The sequence below is a fragment of the Rutilus rutilus genome, assembly GCF_951802725.1.
Source record: "Rutilus rutilus genome assembly, chromosome: 12".
NCBI classification, from domain to species: Eukaryota; Metazoa; Chordata; class Actinopteri; order Cypriniformes; family Leuciscidae; genus Rutilus; species Rutilus rutilus.
In genome coordinates, this window is record NC_140217.1 from 7186420 (window position 1) to 7203003 (window position 16584).

The 16584-nt window shown below is 40.8% G+C and overlaps 1 protein-coding gene across 5 annotated transcripts; it reads right to left on the minus strand.

Annotated features, from left to right (window-relative positions):
- Window positions 1–200: 200 nt before the first annotated feature.
- Window positions 201–16535, minus strand: ubn2a (ubinuclein 2a). 5 transcript variants are annotated; one of them, XM_084425460.1, is made up of 17 exons: window positions 15943–16535; window positions 14278–14394; window positions 14079–14180; window positions 13640–13768; window positions 12334–12434; window positions 11649–12165; window positions 10811–10881; window positions 10594–10723; window positions 9634–9743; window positions 9351–9461; window positions 9085–9225; window positions 8958–9005; window positions 7564–7609; window positions 6122–7435; window positions 4042–4249; window positions 3730–3798; window positions 201–1646 (listed from the first exon to the last, which is right to left on the minus strand). In XM_084425460.1, the coding sequence occupies exons 1-17, from the start codon at window positions 16243–16245 to the stop codon at window positions 1600–1602; spliced, it is 3564 nt and encodes a 1187-aa protein (XP_084281586.1). In that variant the 5' UTR covers window positions 16246–16535; the 3' UTR covers window positions 201–1599. The 5 variants fall into 5 exon arrangements, with proteins under 5 accessions (XP_084281586.1, XP_084281588.1, XP_084281587.1 ...); XM_084425459.1 differs by having other exon boundaries at window positions 1103–1646; window positions 4042–4264; XM_084425462.1 differs by lacking the exon at window positions 3730–3798.
- Window positions 16536–16584: the final 49 nt, after the last annotated feature.

Below are 16584 nucleotides of genomic sequence, written 5' to 3' on the forward strand. Positions count from 1 at the left end.
GTGGACATCTTTGAATACATCAATATAATATACATATGGTGTGTGTGTATATATAAACATCTTCTATAGCTTTAAATTGTTTACTTATACAAATGTACATTTATTACACAAGCCATTTATTCATAAGGTTATTGGTGGTCAAGGCTGTTTACCTCAAAATGTAAAGCCTTGTGAATTAATGCAGTCCTCAGTTATGCCAGTAACATTATCACCACCTCCGCCAATGGTTTTTTTATTGAATTAATTTTTAGAGCTTGTACTTCAAACAAAAAAATGACAGCATTTTAATTCCAGAATCAAGACAAAAATAATCTACCCAAATAAGGTGAGCATCAGTTGAAATCATGCCCACTTAATTCAGCATATTTAGAAAATAAAATAAAGCAATATATAAAAATTCCATTTTAAAAGTCTGTCCATCACAACATCCACAGAGACGACCAGAGACCACACATTTAGGCTGGCCAACGAAGAGTTACACCGAGCACAAACGGACACCTGACCTGTTGCTTGTCAACTCTGAGCGAATGCTGTCATCTTTGGTGCCATTTCTCATTGTTACACAGTCATAAGATGCAGGTGAGCCGTGCCAGATTTAGTGAAAGAAGTGGGGATGACACACGATGAAATGTGACAAAGACATTGGAGGAAGAACTAATTGTCCAGTGAGGTATTGGGGCTAGACAGATGGAATAAGACAAACCCACCAAACACACAGAAGAATCTCCACTCAGAAAACACACACACACACACACACACCTAATGGTTAAAAGTGGAGCTCTAAGCAATAGCTTACTTTGCATTGAAGCATTTACAGTCCTGCATAGTTGTTCAAACTTACAAACTAAGGCGTTTTATTGAAAGTCTTGGGAGATCTTGTACTGTTATTAAGCAAAACTAAAAGTTCAAGTAGGCTATAATCTCATAATTTTTCTCTATGAAAAGCTCTCACACATGATTCATTCATCCGTAAAATAATGTTTCTTTCTTTCACAAGGTCCAGTGAGATACGCAGCACCAAAGACAGCAAGACATCTGCACGCACAGATCATACATACTGACCTTGAAAGAAAATATATCACATAATATCTATGTATATTTTATATACATACCCATTTTATTCTAATACACTTAAACATCATCATAATATGTCCCTGTCAAAAAATTATAAATAATTTACCCATATGTATTATTAACAGCTACTATTCTAACAGTCTGTAGAAGGAAACGGTTGGACTATCACATCCCTTTAGGAGCTTAACAAAAATCTACTAAGAAAATAAACACGGGAATGCACGTTTCCAGCCGACATTAACTTAAATAGAAATCATGTTGCTCCGTCTCGTACTCCTCTCACGTCTTCTAGCTCTATGTCCACAGTGATTAAGGTCTTGTGTAAACATATCGACAAACAAAACAAAAAAATTAAAAAGTGCCCGGCTCACTCCAATCATCCAGAACACTGGTCAGTTAAAAGCAGAATGAGGTTAATTGAAGAAGGGTGGTTAATCTGAACGAAAGCGCAGGAGGTGTGGATCCACGAGCAGCTGAAAACATCCGTCACCAACGCCGTCCACTTGTACATTCTGGTTCTGGTGGTCAGTGGGACTTCCTCTTCGTGTCTCCCCCCTGACTTTGGTTTGCATCTGGAGAAAAATCAAGACAAACTCGTCGGTCATCCTGCAGTAAGATTTCAGTTCAGGCCAAAAACAAATGAGCAGTTCCAAAAATCTGAGCAACATTTAGGATTCTGCCTTGGCTTGTGAATTAAGACGGGATAATAAAAGGCAAGAATACGTTTGATTTGATACCAAAAAGTATCCGACAAAATAATTTATTGCGTGTTATTTATAGGTTTGGAATTAAAAACTGGCTACATCAAATCAAAGAAAATTGAGTTTGAAGTGTGAAAAATTAAAAAACTAAACAGCCAGACAATGCAGTTAGTCACGTTTAATTTTGAAATTAGCTGATGATAAATAAAATGCAGCTCATATATCTGTTGCTTTCATTGAATTGAACTCTGTTAAATTTGCATTTGGCGCGAGGATTGAAGATCGGATTTATATATTTGTTTGGCAGACACATTTATGTGGCCAAGTGTAAATGGAACATTTGATCAGTAAAAACACATGAAATGACCAGGTGTAAACAAACACAATGTTAACTCTTTCCCTGCCATTGACGGAAATTTCCGGCTTTCCGCATTTACTGTTATATGGTAGGGGGCGCTATTACACGTCTTCTGAATCTCATCTGAATTAAATGTTGACACAGGACGAGCTGTAGGACTGTGAAACCATTATGGGTGTTGATGGACTTTATCTACTCCATCTGTGTTTTGATCGTCGTTCTGTATCCGGTCCAGGCGTAATATCTTTGACAATAATTAGATTTTCTCAGCTTTTTGTTCAAAATGTTGCGTTTTTTAATGAAACATGCCCATATTCAAATGTTGATAAACAAACAAAAAACTGTTTTATTCTAGCTCATGCATTCTTTTTTTTTTCTTTTTTAAGCAGAGGCTCTGTTCATATATTGCAAGTTCAGATATTCATACAACAAAATATTCTGGGGGTCATGAATTTGTGAAAATGATCAAGAATGCTGGTGGTGGCTGGCAATTTCTTTTGCTTTTTTAAAACACTGGCGGGGAAAGTGTTTAAGGGATAGTTCACCCAAAAATTAAGAGTAGCCCATGGTTTACTCATCCTCAAGTCACCCTAGGTGTATATGACTTTCTTCTTTCAGACGAATACAATCGGCGGAGTTATATAAAAAAAAAAAAAAAATGTTCTGGCTCTTCCAAGCTGTATAATGGCAGTGAATGGTTGTTTCTGTTTTGAAAAAGAATCCATGATTAAAGTGCTCCACACTGCTCTGGGGGGTTAATAAAGGCCTTCTGAAGTGAAGTGATGCATTTGTGTAAGAAAAATATCCATATTTAAAACTTTATCGACTAATAACTAGCTTCCGGCAGACGGCCTACGCATTGATTTACGGCGAAAGAGTGACTCCTGACCCGACGCACAATATAATGATGAACGCGGAAGCGCAGAGGATAGAGCAAAACAAAACACCGGTCACGAATTAGAAGTCTAAAATGACCATTTTTAAAGAGAAATGTGGGAGGAGCTTGAGTTTGTTGCCCAGCCCTGTTTGTTTGAACCGCGAGAGACGTCTAAGCTAACGCTACTCCTACATCTACGTCATACATCATCAAGTGTTACTCTTTTGGCTAAGTCGACTTGTGAAGGCCGTCTGCCGGAAGCTAGTTATTTATTTAGTCGATAAAGTTTTAAATATGGTTATTTTTCTAACACAAACACATCGCTTCACTTCAGAAAACCTTTATTAAGCCCCTGGAGCCATGTGGAGTTTGTTTATCATGGATAGATGCACTTTTATGGACTTTAAAACATAAACAGCCATTCACTGCCATTATAAAGCTTGGAAGAGCCAGGACATTTTTTAATATAACTCTGATTGTGTTCGTCTGAAAGAAGAATGTCACATACACCTAGGATTGCTTCAGGGTGAGTAAACCATGGGCTAATTTTCATTTTTGGGCGAACTATCCCTTTAACAGAGTTGCGGCCCATAAAGTTTATTAATAATAATAATAATAATAAACAAAAACAGGCAAAGGGAAGTAATGGCAGGGTCAACATCAACAGCTTAAATCCAAGAGAGAGCGACAGTGAGCCAGAGGGTTTTTGCAGCGTTTACCTGAGAAAGCAAGCTGTAAGTGAGGAGGTAGAGCAACCTGAGACCCTGGCTGCAGACTCTTAAACAGATCTGGGGGACAGCGGGACAGGTGGAAAGAAACAGGGACACAGTGCACAGCAATCCAGGAGCAAATGAGATGGCAGAAATGCAGCACCAAAACAGGATGTGATGTGGAGAAAGAGGAAGAAAAGAAGGACAATTGAAGAAACAGATTAGGGAGACAGAAAAATTCTAGCCACATAAACAAACACAGGCAAACAGGATCCACGGGACACAGAAGCACAGCAAACATGAGCGCGCGCACACACTCACTCTGGGCCAGGGTGTATCCTGAGTTGGTAGCGGGTGAAGAGCCCATGTTGCTGCAGCCAGAACCTCCAGGGCCTGTGGGGTTGAAGTTGAGGAGCGACGGGAACTGGAAGGGTAAAGAAACAGGCACTAGACCCCCGAGCATCCCAAAACCCAGGGGGAGGGAGGGGGGCACCGAGCCCAAGAGGTTACTTCCTGAAGATGAAGACATCTGGGGGAAATAGGCCTTGATTAAGGGTTAGAAAGTAATGGTGGGGAAAAGGTTTAGATATCTGCACTGAACAGCAAAATTGAAAGTATATTTGCAAACCAATTTACACAAACAAAATGATCTTCGGTCAATAATAAATGTCATGATTGTATATTTACAGAGTAATCCACTATTTTCTAGAGGGGGTCAAAATGACAATTTACAGGGTTGTAAAAATGACTCTAGAAAGATAGCAGCATCATTATTGTATATTCACACAGAGATTGGTTGGTCTATTAGTTAAATATGGTGACTTCAGCTATCTTTGTTTCATTATATGCTAACAGTGAAAATTTAAAAATGGCAAAAAGCACTTCTTGTGTTTTTTGCCTCGAGTTTGCACGCCTGCAACTCAATAATTATTAAAGATATCTTAATATCCTTTTATATTTTGGTTTTTAACAAACATTTTGTGTGGTATCTTGATTTTAAAGGCTCTTGATGGATCAATCCCTGAGATATGAACATGTTAAAGTGGCTCCATTAGTAAATGACACATTTTCAGTGGTCAAAAAACAAATGTGGGTCACTTTGTACACAGCTGATACTTTTTTCCTTTCAAAGAGGAATATCTAAAGAACAAATAATGTTAAAACTAGAAATGTATCATTTTTTTATAAACATCAGCTCAATTGCACATAGAACATTCCTGTCTGAGTGCCATAAATGTTATTTTTCTAAAGTTCTCATGGCTGTAACTCTAAAAGTATTCAAGATATCTTGATATCCTTCTAGATTCTCACTCTTTATAAACTTTTTTTATATAATCTTAATTTTTAAAGTCCTATATAGTTCAGTCCCATAGATACTGGGACCCTAATGTGACAAGAACCATAGTTATTGTGTTTAAAGAAAATAAATCTCTGGAAAACAAATAGACGGGAACGAGATACATTTCTAGTTTCAGTTATCAAATCAATTGTAAACAACACACCTTCTGAGTGCCAAAAACAAAACAAAAATCCAAAGTTTACAGGTCTTTAATTTAAGAAGTGTTAAAGATATCTTAATGTCATTTTAGATTCTTGTTCTTATGAAACTTTTCTTTTGGAATCTTCATTTTTAATCTGACAGATATAGGGATGTTAATGTTATGATACTGCATATTTTACCTCTTTGTATTTTCAGAAGCTGTTAAAATAAACAAAATATCTTCCAAATATCCCGGAAACTGATTCAAATATACTTTTGAGAGCAAGTTAATGTGCAAATTTCAGTGGATTTTTGGTACTCAGAGATTTATGTTTTAATGCAATTATTTTGATAATGTTTAAACTAGAAATGTATCTTGTTTTCCTCAGACATTCCTCTTTAAATGCAATAAGTATCAGCTGTGTGCACAGTGAACCACACTTGGTTTTCGAACACTGAAAATGAGTAAAATTCATAGAATTTTGAACATGGAGCTGCTCTGAGATCCCCATATCTGTGGGACTGAACCATATCCTGTAGGGCCTTGAAAATGAAGACTCCAAAAGAATGAGAATCTAGAAGGATATTAAGATATCTTGAATACTTTTAGGGTTACTGTCCTAAATTTCACATCGATAAATATTACATTTTTTACACTTTAAAAGCAGCTTAAAAAAAAGTTCAATACATTTTTTTTTTTAATAAAGCATGGTACTAGCAATGCCTAAGTAACGGATTCTCAGGGAACACATATACTGATCTACTAAGCGACCAACTACTGAAGTCGCTTTGCATAAAAACAACTGCCAAACGCATAATATAAAGTGCTAGCACTGAGAGCTAGCAACTGCAGAAACAGGTTTAGCATGACTCGACATTTAGCATGCGCAGGTTTGGAGTGACTGAGGCTGCTGGACTCACCTGTGACAGATGAGAGGAGACAGGAGAAGAGGACAGGGTCATGGCAGCTGCCCGACTCGTTGAAGACTTGGCACTCTGACTGGTCCCTCCCACTGGCCTCTGCCGCTGGCTGTGATTGGCTGGTACCGTTGAAGGGGAGGGGCTACTGTTCTGGCACCCTGCAGACATGGGAGTGGCCATCGTGGTGATGGTGTTGTTTGCTCCACCTCCAGATGGACTGGAGGTTTTGTGTCCACTTACAAAACTGTAACTGGCTTGTCCTGATCCTGATTTGACTCCGGATCCGATTCCAGTTCCTTGTGTGGTAAACGGCGGCCTGAAGGCCGGGCTCTTGGGGCTGTACTGGTGTGAGCTGGAGATAATTTGAGGTCTGGAGTGGGCAAGAGAAGGAGTTGATGAAGGAGAGGGTGAGGACGAAGGAGGAGGAGTAGGAGCAGGGGGTCGCGGTGTGAGTTTGATGATGGGAGAGCTGCTACTGTGGGAAGACTTCGTGAGCGTGGCCTGCATGGGCGTGATGAAGTTTGACTGGTTGTGTGGGATAGAGGTCGTCTTGGTCTGTGACAGCAGGATGGAAGGAGAGGAAGGAGTCGGAGAAGGAGACTGCTGAGGGCTCATCTGTGAGGGATGAGCGTTCATACGAGACTGCAGGGAAACCACAGTACCGCCACCGGATTTGTTAGCACAGTTTTTCGCTTGTCCAACGGGAGACGGAGTCTGAACTAGCTTCACTCCCATCGTCCCAAATGACCTCTGCTGAGGAGGTAAGAGGGGCGAGGCGGTAGGGGGTGGACGGGGTTTTGCAGACTGTGCTGTGTTCATTCCTGAAATGCCAGCTCTGTGAGTCGGTGTTCCCAAGTGTCTCTGCACGGGCCCGCCGTTCTTTAGCATCCCAAAGGTCTCGCCTCGCATGGAAGCTGAAGGAGAGGAAGTGAGAGGAGAGGAGAGGGAAGGAGAGGTAGATAGACTGCTCATATTCACCAGGGAGATACCAGAAGGCTCCATTTTTCCTGAAAGGGTGGAATGTGACAGAGGAGAAGAGTAGTGGCTGACTCCAGTTGAGGATCCGAGGACACCGGGAGAAGAGGCGGCGGGAACGCCGTTGTTTGGCGTCAGGCCCTTGGCAGCATTACTGAGGAGAGCGAGAGCCTTGGAAATGGAGTCCAGAGAGTTCGCCGCCAGATCCTCGTCCAGTGAATCCGAGAGGCAGATGGGTTCAGAGGGAGAGGAGGGCGGTCTGCACCCTGGGGCAGGTAAGGCAGGCGAGGCAGATGTGGATCCAACACCTGGAGCAGGCCTCTGTGTCCAGCCCACGTCCTGGAGCAGATCATGGGTAGAACGACAGAAAATACAGATCTTACAAATCTCATCGTAGTCAACTGGAGGACGTATAAAGCTGTTGAATTTGAGTATATGGACATAATGGTGTAGTTAAATTTTATTACCGTCATTTTGGCAGCTTTTGGGGTTGGAACAATTCTTTTCTTGCCACTGTTGAAAAAACAATTCACCAATCACAATGAGGCATTAAAAACTATTCAACATTATTGGATTAGTTTAAAGGCCTGTCTACATCAAGGAAAAATGTTCTGTGCTATAAACACTGCAATTTGAATGTTAATGCGTCTGTTCAGACCACCACAAACATTTGCATTGCTTTTGCATGATGTGACTGATTTTTGAACTGACTGGTGGTTATCTCTTTTCCATCGCACTGCAAATAAAACTGGCCAACCAATAGTTGCGCTTTTGGTCACATGCCCAGAGCTGCCACTGTTAAATAAAACTACGACTGGTGATAGAGGTCTGCATTCTCGCGAGACCAAGAGTAGCAGACGCTCTCTTTCTGTTTCTTTCTGAACGGCTGTTTGAAAACATTTAAATACTATTTGACTGCCTTTCTTCTCCATGACAAGCGGGTGTCAGAAAGTCGAGCAGTGCTTTGTGTACCGGGGTATTTCTGTTTTTTTTCTCCCATAAGCGCCACCTAATGTTAGAGAGTAAATTTGGATTTTCATTTAGCCTATCTGCCGGTTTAGGTCTGGAGAGACAACTAGCATGCAAAAATTGAACAGATCTTTTATGCCGATTGCCGAACATTCGTTTTGCTGTGAACAGTGCTTAAAAGAGAGATTCTCCACAAAATCCCATGAAGCCTATTTTAGGACCTTTAGGAAAAAATTTTGTATTGTGACACTAATTTTAAAACAATTAAGCACATTTGCCCTCAAACCAACATTTCCATAGAAAAGCACCAAATTAAGTTCAAGGGATGTCTCTATGGACTAAGATGAGGTTAAATATGTTGTCCTCTAGGCAAGGAGACATGAGAGACCACTCGCACACCCTATTTATATTTCAGGATGTCTGCCATCAACCGAAATTAGAAGAACATCTATAACATGGGGTGCTAGAAATATAACTTCTAAACAAATCATTAGAAATCTAAACAATTCATTAGAAATCTTTGTCTTTTCAATGGGTAAATTGAGAAAAACAAAAATGAGTAGAAACTATTTACTAATGCACAATCCCATCATGTGGGGTCTTATTTGGCCGCACTTCATTCAGATTTTTATAAACCAACCAGGAAAAAGAAACAAGTCATGAAACATTTCTGATATTTGGAGGCAAAGTTCATAAATTACTAGTATTACAATTGGCACACTTAATTGCTGATCTTTAGTTAAATAATATACAGGTTTTTTTTTAAAGTTTAGAGTAGATGGGAGTAGAGTAAGATGGGTGATTGAATAAGCTGTCGCCACTTTAATCCAGATTTAGGTTCTATTTGGATTGCAAATAGTGTAAATATATATGAAAAGGTTGATGTACTCACAGGCCAGTGAGATGACCGTGTACCGCACGACTCTCCTTAAAAAGCATCCTGAAAAAGACAGAGAAATTTTAAATTACAGGATATTTTTCCAGCAGAAGGTAACGCCAGCACACAGTCAGACACACACCTGGTCTGCATCCAGCCTTTGGGCCAGAGAGGCTTGACTTCATTCTCCATGAAGGCTTTCAGATAGTCCTCCACAGACAGAGAGCACTGCTCTAGCTCATAACAGCTCAGCTTCACACGCACCAGGTTACACAACAGAGTCCTGGCAAAACCAAGAGGCATATGGAAGTTTATGGGGTAACTCAATTTCTGCCACTGTCAGCCTGTTAGTGGCGTTAATGTCTGCTCTGCTTCATTATTAATGATTTATCTTGTAAAAGTCCAAACCTGAGTTTGTCATCCCATATGAACTTCTTCCTTGGTCCCATCACCCTCTTTCCTGGTTTCTCTTCATCGTCATCCTCGGATCCATTCTTCTCTCCATCTTCTATTTGCTGCCTGTGACACACACACAGTGAATTTAATTCTCTAATTCTCTCTAATAGTTCATTTAAATTCTCTATACATCTACACCATCCATTTGCCCTTCTTCACAGTCTCTTCCACAAATCTACACAAGCAAATCATGAAAGCAGAAAGAGGCAGGAATTTGGGAAAGTTTAAGACTTACTTAGCCGCAGCTTTTGCCATGCAATCCATGTTATATCTGGCGATCTGTTCTGGCATCACGCTGCACACGGCCAGTTTGAGCTTTAGCAAGGGTGTGCGCAGACGGTCATCCTGCAGAAGTGGAAAAAAAGACCAGTTGTATCCAGTGTTGGGGAAGTTATTCTGAAACTATAGCCTGTCTTACCAGTCTTCAAGCTACACATATTTTAAAGCAGCTAAACTAGTCAAGTTTTGGGAGCAAACTCTGACGCTGGAGGGAGGGAGGAATCCTGTGTTGTATAGTCCGTCAAAAAGTACTTCCTTGTGCTTATCCTGGATGTCGCAACCTATATAAAAATTACGATTATGTTCGCCTGCGCAATTTCAATCGGGAAGATTCCCAACGTTTGAGCTCCCGCACATACGTCATTATGCGACAGGAAGCACGTACATCATTCTTGCACACACCGGTCGTTACGCATCATAAAATGTATCGTACTTCTTTACTGTTCTACTGAAGAAAAAGAGAAGACAACTACATCTTGGATTGCCAGAGGGCGAGTAAATTAACAGCAAATTTTCATTTTGGTGAACTACCCCTTTAAGGCCCTGACACACCAAGCCGACTATTTTTGTGGTGTGTTCCGCACCATCAGCAATAGTCAGACCCCGTTTGGGGGGTTTGGCATGTTGAATCAGCATCCGTCAGTTATTTCGGTACACGCAGGCACAGAACGCATGTGCTAGTTGACAGTCACCTGAAGTCCTTTTAGTGTGTTCAAGCTAAAGAGATGCAGCCGACACGAAGCAACAACAGTCAGCTTTCATCGTCGCGGTTTCTTTTACGTCGGCTTGGTGTGTCACGGCCTTTAGCTACTCCAACGCTATTTGTATAATTATCATTTGTGAGAAAGCAACAAATACCATTCTGGTTTTAGAGTCACATCTTAATATCCTCTATAGGTATAGTATAGTCCTGTACCTGTATGTTGAGGCTGAGTTTCTTGAGTCGTTTGAGTAGCGCCTCCTTGTTACAGGGCACAAAGGCCTCCAGGTGAGAGTACACATCTGAACGCACGTTTGCCGGTTGCTCCTGAACCTGCAGCTCAATACTGAATGAGAAGGAAACGATCAACAACAAGAAACAATGGACTTTTGTGGATAACAGCTGAATGAGAACATGCTGAGATTTTACTTACTCGAGCAAGATATTATTCATATCCAGTGTGAAGAATTTCTTTCTGCCTTCTTGATCAAATTGCCTCGATGCCTGAGTAAAATTTTTTGATAAAAAAAACCCATCAGGTTGTGCAAGAAAATGCTTTTAAAAAAATGGAGTGTCCCTGAAGTGTCTTTAAAAGTGGATTTGTGGGCGTATTATTTGCTCTCTATGCATTGACCTCCAGTGAAAACATATAATGCATAACATTTTAAATTTAGATGTAATGCTGTTTATATAACTGGCAGCCATGACAAAAAAAATATTCAGTTGCCTTTTCTCATACATTATCTGCTCACAAAACAGGCTGAGATGGATTATAAACTTCTGATGCTATTAAAGAGTTAATTTCATCAATTTGATTCACATTCACATTCAGGTCTACTTATAATGATAGCAAAACAAAGACTTCTCTGTACACACGCATACATTGTTTTGCTCACACTTGGGCTGTGGGTTTGGAGTTGTTTCCAATATAGTTTGAACTGACCTATCCTTCAATAGAAGTCTCTCTGCAAATCCTGCATTACATTGTGAGAGATTCACAAAACACGCTGTGCTGAAATGCTCTGCTAAAACTGACAAGATCAGACTGAATCATCAGGGATCTTGTTAAAAATAAACTTCAGTCACCTAACATTAGAGACACACATGTTTTTTCAGCGTGGTATCAGTATATGTTTTTGTTTTTTAATGGACTGAGGATGGATTTGTGTGCCTCAATATGTTTGCGACTTATTTCAAAAGAATTACATTTTTCATATGACCCCATTTAACTAAAACGAGTGCCACAGAAAAATAACCAAAATGGCACTCACAGCTCGTAGGTCCTCTATGCGCTTGATCAAGGGGGCTGGAAGTCCATCGGGGAGAGGTGGAAAAGAGATGAGACCGGCCTGCCCTCGATTCAGTCCCCCTGCGCCAATCTTGTGCCCAGATGATGAACCCAACACAACCTGCCCGTTCTCCCTGCCTGATGGGGGCATCTGAGATCCTGCATCCAAAAAACTAAAGTCCAGGTCACGCATGATATCCTGAAGCTCGCTTTCATTGGCTGAATTAAGCAGTGACACCATGGCAGGGTCGGCCGTCAGGTCGGCTAGCGAAAGGTCACTGTTGTTGGCATTGCTGTGGAGATGGGAGTTCTGCAGAAGGTTGTTGGAGTTGGGAGTGCTGGTAAGACCAGGGACCAAGTGAGATGCACTGAGATCTAGTTTCCGCATCTCTTCCTTCTCTCGCGTGAAACGGCGGAGCATTGCAGCCAGACAGAGCGAATCCTTCATCAGTTTCTTCCTCTTCTTCTTCTCAGGACGATGAAGGCTCAGACTAGACACTCTGTAAGGTAATATAAGGCCATAAAAACTGCATTCCTAATAAGTAACTTTTTAGAGAATCAGTCTACTAATCGCTTACTTGAAAATCAAAAACTAACTATACAAGTAGCTGTTTTATAAAACTACTTTTTGCTTTAGTTCCAGATTTACAAAAGCACTTTTTCCTCACCCTTGTTTGGCTACTTTATTCTTTCTGGGTTTTTTCTCCTCTAAACTGGTTCCATCTTTCTTCTTCCTTCTTTTTATCAGTGGTTCCTCTCCACCTCTCATCTACAATCAAAAAAACAATCATCAGTCCTACAATTACATTCCAAGACACACGTCAAAAGTGGGGTCTTATGAAACACAAGGTCTACAACAGCTGTCCACACCGGACACAACAAAGCAACTATTGCAAATCCATTTGTAATTCGTATCAGAAGTTGCGTGAGCACTTGGAAGTACGTCAGAGATAGAACGGGGCATCAGTTTACCACAGGGAATTTGTGGTGTTGTGTCGCTTCCAGTGTAGACAGCAACACTGATTATAATGGGTTCTATTTGCTTTTGTCTGGTGTAGACACAGTGTAAAAGTGATAGTTCAACCAAAGATTTAAAGTTCTGTCATCAGAAATTGCATCAAGCAAGCCCAGTTGAGCTTCTGTGTTTGCCATGTGCTTTATGTATATGCTTTGCTCCACGATTATACGTGTGAATAAAAGCTTATATTAAATCTGTGCATCATTTAAAGCAATCAAGTCTTTTCAAAAGACTTGTATTAAACTGCTTGTTTCAATTGGACTACTTTTACATGCGTGGACTGACAATGGAGGGGTAGTAATCTCTCAGGCTTCATTAAAAATATCTTAATTTGTGTTTCAAAGACGAATGAAAGTCTTATGGGTTTGAAACAACATGAGGGTGAGTAAATGATGACAGAATTTTAAATGTTTCTGTAACAGGTCTATATAACATTTAGTGACCCTGTTTTCAGATAGTTACAACATCCGTCTGTGGTGATCTGTTCATAGGTGGTCAGTCGAGACAGATATTATAAATAGATGTGTAAATGGAGTCCAAATTGCTTTGTTATCTGATCACTCAAACCATATTTGAAGGTAGTCGAATGTGACCAAGGGTTTTTGCTCCTTAATCGGATCTGATTTGGAAAACTGGAACATGATGTAAAGCACTGATATCTTAACACTATGAGCATTCTGCTTAAAATATCATGTTTGCTGTGAGATTAAATTGTACTATTTGGGATCAACAGTATGCCAATTTTTGTGCTTTTGTATGGCATAGTACGTTATGTAAATCAGAGATCATCTGCTCACAAGTGGTCAAACGAGATACACTGGAGATGCGTGATAAAACCTGTTGTAAATGGCAATCTGTCTCAACTGACCACTTCTGATCGGATCACCCGAGAGTCGAGACGGATATTTCTAAGCAGTTGTACATGGGGTCACTTGGCAAAAACGAAGGAAACTCACCCTGGATTTTTCGGATTTTCCCCCGTCCTCTCCCTCAGATTCAGAGGCAGCTCTGAACTGTAAAGTACCCGTATTAATGTAGAATCCGCCAAGCTTGGTGCTCAGGGAGGCTGGTACAAGCTCATCATACTGACAGGAAGAAGACACAGTGATTTACAGTGGTGTTATGCTGTTTGTTGGCTGAGGTTAGGTCAAAGGTGAAATCCGCTATGATGTCAGAACATGCAAAAAAAAAAAATAACGACTCCACAACCACACGTTTCAAATATATCAATAACATAAATCTAAATATATCTATCCATCACTGACATGAGTATGAATGAAAAACACCCTTAAAGTTCAGAGAGCAATGAGGCAGAGTTGGTAAACAGCATGTTATATGCCAATCGATCATCTCCATAGTGATGTCTGTCTGTTGCCATGGCAAGTGCCCACTCACAGCTTCCGAGTTGTCTATGAAGGGGTCACTCTCATCATAGCCGAAGCCAATGTCAATCAAATCCTGCATCCGATCTTTCCGCCTCTTTTTCCCTGCGTTACCCTGTAAGGACGTCAGCGGTAGCGGCAACGTGACACTTGGCATTTGGGTGCCCACAGATTTTTAAAATGCAACTTCAAAATCATAGAGAAACACTTACGTATTTGCTTTCAAACTTTTTGGCCAGTGCCTCGACCTCCAGACGTTCTCTCTCATCATCAGTAAAGGGATTATTCAGGTCCAGGGAAGACTTAGAACTTGGTGGATTCTTCTTGGCCTGTGGAGGGAAAACGTGGGAGCCATATTAAGCCATTTATTTTTCCTGTTCGGATTAGTGGATCAGCATGTGTACAATACATTCTGTCCGTGTCAATATCATTCTTTATTGCACTGATGACTGCGATGTTGGACATGTTATTTTTCCATTTACACTTAAAGGAATAGTTCACCAAAAATTAAAATCCATACAGTTTGGGATCCCATCGACTTCAATTTTATTTTTTGGCCATTCAATGTAAATAGGAATGAAAACGGTTTGATTATTAACTTTCTTTAAAAGATCTTCTTTTGGGTGAGTAAATGACAGTGTTTTAATTTTGGGGTGGACCAAGGACAATAACTAGGGATGCACGATATATCGGACACCATTTCAATATCGGCCGACATATGTTCATTTTTAATCGTTATCGGCCTGATAAGAGCATTTGCCTGATTTGCTATTAAAGCTGATAAATAATGGATTATTTCCTTCAGCTAACACTTCAGATATGCACTGTTTGCTGTGATGGTTTTGAATTGTATGAAATATGATTGGAATTACTTCAATAGGCTACATAAAATTATAATGAGAACATGTGATTTTACTGGTGAGAGTTTTGTTTTTGTAATCAGGCTCTCAAAAATTATATAAAAAAATTGGATTTAGATTTATCAGCCAAAATATTGGTTATCGGCTAACAATAACTATAAAGTTTTAATAATAGTTAATGAGAATTAAGTCCACAGCTATGACGATAACGACAGAGGAATTCAATTGCTGGAATTACTTTCAGGACAATGAACAATAAAGAAAGACAGCCAATCACAATGCGCCAGATTTTAAAGAGCTCAAGCGATTAAAGTGGCAGATGATATAATTACTTGCAATAAACAGATTCTATTTGAAATGGTGTTGCCGTTGACTCCACTATCATGTTGTTGTGTAGTAGTAGTAGTATCATTGATATAATTAGTAGAAACTAAAAATTGCATTGCTGGTCATGTGATCTCAATATGGTGGCACCCATGAGGTGGTGACCCACTTCATGTAGAACAAATCATATTTTTCTAAAAGACCAATTTATAGTTTTTAACGCAAGTCATTTTAATTAGATTTCTCAAACGTGACGTTCATTTATTTGCAAAACTTTTTTTAATTATCAAAAAATGTCTTGACATATGTCAAAGACCAGGTTTACAAAGTAACATGGACAGCCAATGAATTAAGTTAGCAGCAATTCAGCTCTCCTTTATCTCCATTTGGGCTTAGAGGGGGCCGGGGGCCACAAAGGTCACATACTCAACAAAGTGCTCCAAAGTTTATAAGCAAAAAGGTTAGAGACCATTCATAAATGAAACGCACTTCACACTCGCTCATAGCATATGTCACACTTGCCATTTAGACGGAGATCCCCTGTAGAGGACTTTATTTCGGAACTCCTCAGCTAACAGGCTAACGCATAAGCAAACTCAGCAAAAAAACAAACAAACAAGCGGTGTCTTTATAATAACAAGGAAAGGTTAGTCTGCATACTCTTTCCTAAAGTGATCCGGATAGTTATCGTACCTGTTGAGACTGGATGAGCTCGCTGTAGTTGAACTCGGCCGAACACTGCTCGTTTGGCTCGGACAGACACAGGTTTAGGCGTACTGTCTTCCCTTTGGGCTCCTCGCTGTCTCTCTTGCCGATCAAAGCCTCGCGGTCACCCGCTGTCGTCACCCCGGTCCCCATCATCTTCATCCTGCCCTCTCTGTCAAAACTCATCTCGGTGGCCCCGTCCTCCTCCAGCCGCCGTCTCCTGCCCTCCGCGGCGGGACCACCGGCCAGGGCCGGCAGGGTGACAAACTGCACTTTTCTCGGTTCGGCCATTTGGATGTTCAGTGCTCTTGGACACTCACTCACTCTCAGTGGCGGGGCTTGACTTCGCCAAACAACTTGATTTAAAGAGCTTCAAGGCGGATGGAAAGGGCGCTCGGAGGCTGTACTGATGCTAGAGTCCCCTCCACACCTTACGGGATGCGCATGGGAAGGGATGGCCGGGTGAAAGTTGATTTTGGAGGCGCAAGCATCCTCGGTCGCTACGCTCGGGGGACTCAGGAGCTCCGAACAGCCATCTTAGATGAGAGAGAGTAAATAAAAGAGCGGAGACGAGCGAACTGAGCCTGCGCGCACACGGACACCGGAAACGGTGTGCGCGACGGAGAGGTC

Coding starts and splice junctions, on each gene's coding strand:
- ubn2a (XM_084425459.1), bottom strand. CDS start 16,245: ATGGCCGAACCGAGAAAAGTGCAGTTTGTCACCCTGCCGGCCCTGGCC. Junction 9,006..9,084: donor AAAGGCTGGATGCAGACCAG/GTGTGTGTCTGA, acceptor TGTCTTTTTCAG/GATGCTTTTTAAGGAGAGTC. Junction 7,436..7,563: donor CAAAAGCTGCCAAAATGACG/GTAATAAAATTT, acceptor GATCTGCTCCAG/GACGTGGGCTGGACACAGAG.